Source organism: Lactuca saligna, chromosome 7 (genome assembly GCF_052625555.1).
Source record: "Lactuca saligna cultivar CGN05327 chromosome 7, ASM5262555v1, whole genome shotgun sequence".
NCBI lineage: Eukaryota > Viridiplantae > Streptophyta > Magnoliopsida > Asterales > Asteraceae > Lactuca > Lactuca saligna.
Window position 1 is genome coordinate 78,845,900 of NC_136423.1, and position 7,108 is coordinate 78,853,007.

Below are 7,108 nucleotides of genomic sequence, written 5' to 3' on the forward strand. Positions count from 1 at the left end.
AAAAAATTAGATTACAAGCTACCTGGTAAAATCCGGATGTTACACATCATCTGATGTTTGGGGTTTTTAATCTTTAAATTTATCAAGATCAACCTTATCCTCAAGAATTATAGCAATCACCTGTAGCAAATATAAACTTAGTTTTAGTACTATAATCCAATCATTTAAAAGAATTGATATCAAAGTAAGATATGAAATGTTACCTCACTAACTTGGATTTCTTTTGCTACATCTCTGTGTACAATCTTAGCTAGATACCCTTCTTCCATGCATTCCATTTCTACAGTGGCATTATCCTGTAATGAATATTGAGTCAATAAAGTCAAACTTAAAGAGTGAAGACAGAGTTAAAGATAAAGGAGACATACTGTTTCAACTTCACAGAGTACTTTACCAGGTGCAACTTGATCTCCTTCTTTCGTTAACCATCTTGCTATGTTACCCTGAATGAAGGGATCAAAAGAAAATTTTAGTAAAAATAGTAATGTATAGAACTGTATTGAGATACCCTTGAATTTAGAATAACACCGGGCATTGTCATTGTGGGTGAAAGAGAAGGCATCCCAATCTATTGGTGTTGGGGAAGGCCAGCAAGTCAAAGCATATTAATTTCTTTTACATGAGTAAAGAGGTGTAAAGTATCTCGGATCCACAGTCAAAATCGCAGAAGCTTTCCTCTGTATAGAGTGACATCAAGTTTTGACTGAACTTCCATATTTATTTTCTCACATGGTGATCCCGAAATGCAACATGCCACTAAATCTTGCGTTGCACACTCTCCAAATATGACAGTTTTATTATATTGATTTTTGGAAAATATAATCTACATATATTTTTATTTTTTTATATAAATTTATCAATCCATTTCCATTTTTATGGAAATATATTCCACAGTTGATCTCATCATTTGTATCTCTATGCATACATGTTTAAAAAAATTCTTAACATTTGTGATGTTTCTAAATATTCCATTTTAATTTTATTGTTTTATAGAATATGGAATTACGAGGAACCTACTTTGGTGAACAACTTCAGGAATCATGAGTGTCTTGACAAAGGGATATCAAAATTATGCCTGGTGAATGAGCTTGATGAAAGCTTGCTGCTTGTTGCCTCAAGTAAGTTATATATATATATATATATATATATATATATATATATATATATATATATATATATATATATATATATATATATATATATATATTCTCTCATGCTTACTGATGTAGTTTGTGTTATGACAGAAGTATACAATCAACAAGATTAACAAAAATAAAACAAACGAAATTGAAATATATATATATATATATATATATATATATATATATATATATATATATATATATATATATATATATATATATATATATATATATATATATATATATATATATATATATATATATGAAATATACAAGAATCAGTTTGTAGAAAACATACTTGATGGTTTATGCTTACTACAGAAACACAAAAATGAAATTATGTAGATTGAGGCCTGCAAATTGCAGTGTCCTAAGACAAAAATTTCCCTGGTGGGGATCTGTCTAGAGGATACAACAATCAATCAAGAACTTCTCTTGATTCTGACGAAATTCCTATGTTCCCTTCATCTTTTGGAAGAACGAATTTTTAAAGAGAATTTTGTGGTGTGAAAAATAATTTCTGCAACCCCTTTCAGATGAATGAAACAGGTATTTATAGGTATTAGTTATGATAGTTGGAAACTGTCAAAACCGAAAATAACTGTCAAAACCTGTCATTCAGTAATTACAAATTTAATAAAAAAAGAATAAAAATTAATTTCGTAATTAAAAATTATTTAATTAATCAGGAAGACCCCAAGAGTCCCAAGGCCCAAGGCCCATCTTTTGACCATTAAATATTCTCTTGATATTAGCCCATTTTAAGTCCAATTAGGCTAATCCAACACCACAACCCAAGCCCAATATGCTTAACCCATTACTTGACCCATTTAGTTAAATGAATGGGACTAGACATATAAGGTGGGGGAAGGTTTTCTCTTCCACCAATGTGGGATAAGTCCCACATTGTAATTTTGTAGTCAAAGTTCCAACAATACCCCACATTTTCTATTCAAACTCCAATAATACCCCACATTTGAATAGAAAATAAGTGAACTTTGATATTCAAATAAGGGAAGTAGATATGACATGCATCTGAATAGGTGTTGTAAAACTTGAACCTTTCATAGTGATTACTACTTGGATCTACTTTGTAGGTAGTGAACTAGAGTCTTGAACTAACCACTTTTTATAGTAGAATAAAAAACAAGAAGTATCACACATATCATATCTAAGCATAGATCATTTCTTACCGTTGTGTTCATTTCGGTCATGAACGATCCTTTCTTCATGAGACTTTTAGAGAGCTTTAGCCATATCAGCTCCCAAAGATGCGACCTCACATCCATCTCACATAGGTAATGCTAATCTAGAACAATCCGTACTTATTCCACTGTAAAAGCTATCAGCATTATTAAAAATAAAGAATTCACCCCTATAACATCAACGGAAAAACACAAAACAAATATCATGGGAGTGAGCATACCTTTGTGTTAGTGCTTCTTTGAGTCTTCCCCAACTACTTGTCCTATTGAACCTAGACCATGGGATCTCCAATGTTGCTAGGTTAGGTTTCCGCCAGGTGGTGACTCATTGTGTTGGCTTTAAGCCCATTCCCCTCGATGTGAAGAGAACTTGCTCTCTACTCAGGCCTTTTGTCAAGGGATCAGCTATATTTTCCTTTGACTTTATGTAACTAATGGAAATGATTCCATTCTTCAGCAAGTCTCTTATTGTAATATGTCTGCGCCTAATGTGTCTCGACTTGCCATTGTATATTTGACTTTGTGCTCTAGTAAGAACAGCCATACTATCACAATGTATGCCAATGGCAGTAACAGGTTGAGGCCACAGAGGAATACCTTCTAGGAAGCTTTTAAGCCATTTAGCTTCTTCAGCAGCTTTTTCTAAAGCAACAAACTCTACTTCCATTGTAGAACGAGTATTCACAGTTTGCTTAGATGATTTCAAAGAGATAGCAGCTCCACCAAGAGTGAACACATATCCACTTGTGGATTCTGCCTCAGAAGTATTGGAAATCCAATTTGCATCACAATACCCTTCAAGAACAGGAGGATATTTCATGTAATGCAGTCCATAGTTCATTGTATGCTTTAAATATCTAAGCACTCTTACTAATGCATACCAATGATCTTTCCCAGGATTGTGGGAGTAACGACTCAATCTACTTACACTATAAGCCAAGTCCGGTCTAGTACAATTCATAATATACATCAAGCTGCCAAGAACTTGAGTATATTCTAACTGAGCTACAGTATCACCTTTATTCTTCTTTAGATGACTAGAAGCATCAAATGGGGTGACAACTGGCTTGTCATCATAGTGTCCAAACTTCTTGAGTACATTTTCAATATAATGGGACTGAGTAAGAGTATATCCATCTGGTCTACTTTGAACTCTTACACCAAGGATCACATCTACTACTCCCAAGTCTTTCATGGAAAAGGAGGAGTGTAGCATTTTCTTGGTTTGATTGATCACATCCAGATTAGTACCCATTATAAGCATATCATCCACATACAAGCATATGATGACATAAGCATTCTTGTATTGTTTGACATAAACACATTTATCACATTCATTTATTCTAAATCCATTAGAGAGTAATGTGTTGTCAAACTTCTCATGCCATTGCTTTGGAGCCTGTTTTATTCCATAAAGTGATCTAACTAACTTACAGACTTTGTTTTCTTGACCTTTAACCACAAACCCTTCAGGTTGATTCATATATATCTCTTCATCTAGTTCACCATACAAGAAGGCAGTTTTCACATCCATTTGGTGTATTTCCAAATTATGAATGGCTGCAATTGCTACTAATGTGTGAATTGATGTAATTCTTGTAACAGGTGAATAGGTGTCAAAGAAGTCTTGACCCTCTTTTTGACCATACCCTTTAGCTACTAAACGAGCTTTGTACTTCTCTATGGTACCATCAGGTCTAAACTTCTTCTTGAATATCCATTTGTGCCCAATTGGTTTTTGCCCATGTGGCAAATCCACCAATTTCCAAGTGTTATTTTGCACAATGGAGTCAATCTCACTTTTGATTGCCTCTTTCCAGTAAGGAGCTGCAGAGGAGTCCATAGCTTCCTTATATGTTTGTGGTTCCTTATTCACTACATAGGTCATGTAATCAGGTCCAAAATCTTTGGCTATTTTGCCCCGTTTGCTTCTTCTAGGTTCTAAGTTCTCTTCTTGAACTTTTGAAGAATTCTCTTCATTTGATTGTAAACTTTTATCTGGAATCGTATCATTCAGTCCATCATCTAGAGGTCTTTTCCTAGAGTAGGTAACCTCTTTTCCTTTATCCTTAAAAGGAAAAGTATTTTCAAAGAATTCAGCCTTTGCTGATTCCATGATGGTTTGGTTATGGATCTCATCAACATGTGATTTATACACAAGAAACTTGTATGCTGCACTATTCATGGCAGGGCCAAGATAGATGCAATCTATGGTTTTTGGTCCAAGTTTAGTCCTCTTAGGAAGAGGTACTTGTACCTTAGCAAGGCAACCCCACACTTTCATCCTTTTATAAGAGGGTAACCTCCCTTTCCATAGATGATATGGTGATTTATCACTCTTTTTATGAGGAATTCTATTAAGTATTGTATTTGCTGCAAGATATGCTTCTCCCCACAGATTATGTGGTGCTCCAGAAGTAATTAACATTGAATTAATCATGTTTTTCAATGTTCTATTCTTTCTTTCTGCCACTCCATTTTGTTGAGGAGTATATGGAGCAGTTGTTTGATGTATAATACCATTTAAAGAACAAAATTCAGCAAAGTCTTTGGATTCATATTCTCCTCCTCGATCAGACCTTAGAATTTTGATCTTTTTGTCAAGTTGATTTTCAACTTCAGCTTTGTAATTCTTAAAATAATTCAAGGCTTCATATTTGGTATTTAACAAATAAATATAACAATACTTACTGCAATCATCAATAAAGGATATATAATAATTCTTTCCTCCTCTTGTAGGTGTTGCTCTAAAATCACATAAATCAGAGTGGATTAAGCCAAGTATTTCATTAGATTTTTCAACTGATTTATGAGGATGTTGTGTAAATTTTGATTCTACACAAACCTCACATTTTATGTTTTTATCTAATGAACATTTTGATTCCATTGTTCCCTCCATTGTTCCGTCCATTGTTTCCTCCATTGTTTCCTCCTTGACCCCTCCTAAATCTGCAATCTTTGGCCTTGTGTCCAATTTTGCCACAAACATAGCATGGACCAGAATTCTTCTTGAAATTCTTCTTGTTAGGGCCATGATTTTTGCCATCTTTGGAAGAGTTTTTGGAGCCTTTCTTCCCTTTCTTGTTGTTGTGCTTTGTCCTTGAAGTACTTGCTTCTCCAACAAAGTTTGCACTTGGTTCCAATGAATTTGCATCTGCCTTCTCATTCAATCTGTTATCTTCTTCCACACGAATTCTCAACACAAATTGCTCAAAACTCATGTCATCAGTTAAGTGCTTAAGATATAATTTGAAATTCTTCCAAGAAGGAGGAAGTCTTTCAATGATTGAACCAACAAGAAAGTTAGAGTTTATACCCATACCTTCAACTTCAAGATCATGTGCAATGACTTGAATTTCCTCCACTTGTTTGAGGACAGATTTGGTATCCACCATCTTGAAATTCATGAACTTTCCAATCACGAATTTCTTGGAACATGCCACTTCTGTTTTGTATTTCTTTTCTAGTGATTCCCATATCTCTCTTGCAGCAGTCATGGTAGAGTAGATATCATAGAGAGAATCATCCAGGGCATTCAGAATATAATTTCTGCAATTATATTCATTTGTGTTCCAAGTTTCCACAGCCCTTTGATGTTCTGCCATTTGGGCTTCACTGGGTGGTGTTGTTCCTTCTGCAGTGGTTGTACCAGTAGGAGGAGAGGGAGAATCATCAGTGAGAACATTGGAAACATGAAGAGTTGTTAGATACAACAACATCTTCTGTTGCCATCTTCGAAAATCTGAGCCTTTGAATTTCTCAGGCTTTTCCACATGTGTTTTGATGATGGATGTTGATCCATTCTTCCACTTTTTGATTTCTGTCTTAGATTGTTATGACAGAAGTATACAATCAACAAGATTAACAGAAATAAAACAAACGAAATTGATATATATATATATATATATATATATATATATATATATATATATATATATATATATATATATATATATATATATATATATATATATATGAAATATACAAGAATCAGTTTGCAGAAAACATACTTGATGGTTTATGCTTACAACAGAAACACAAAAACGAAATTATGTAGATTGAGGCCTGCAAATTGCAGTGTCCTAAGACAGAAATTTCCCTGGTGGGGATCTGTCTAGAGGATACAACAATCAATCAAGAACTTCTCTTGATTCTGACGAAATTCCTATGTTCCCTTCATCTTTTGGAAGAACGAATTTTTAAAGAGAATTTTGTGGTGTGAAAAATAATTTCTGCAACCCCTTTCAAATGAATGAAACAGGTATTTATAGGTATTAGTTATGACAGTTGGAAACTGTCAAAACCGAAAATAACTGTCAAAACCTATCATTCAGTAATTACGAATTTAATAAAAAAAGAATAAAAATTAATTTCATAATTAAAAATTATTTAATTAATCAGGAAGACCCCAAGAGCCCCAAGGCCCAAGGCCCATCTTTTGACCATTAAATATTCTCTTGATATTAGCCCATTTTAAGTCCAATTAGGCTAATCCAACACCACAACCCAAGCCCAATATGCTTAACCCATTACTTGACCCATTTAGTTAAATGAGTGGGACTAGACATATAAGGTGGGGGAAGGTTTTCTCTTCCACCAATGTGGGATAAGTCCCACATTGTAATTTTGTAGTCAAAGTTCCAACAGTTTGTTTAATGTTAATATTATTTTCCAAATGAATAAAGTGATGGAAATGTGCGTATATGGAAAGATTACACTTTAAGGGGTAAACAGAAACTTGTAACTACATTCTCTTCCATT

The 7,108-nt window shown here is 33.8% G+C and overlaps 1 protein-coding gene across 1 annotated transcript; it reads right to left on the bottom strand.

Moving 5' to 3' along the window:
* Positions 1 to 5,208: 5,208 nt before the first annotated feature.
* On the bottom strand, positions 5,209 to 6,066 carry LOC145007078 (uncharacterized). Its single transcript, XM_078966076.1, has one exon. It carries the CDS (start codon positions 6,064 to 6,066, stop codon positions 5,209 to 5,211), a length of 858 nt encoding a protein of 285 aa, XP_078822202.1.
* Positions 6,067 to 7,108: the final 1,042 nt, after the last annotated feature.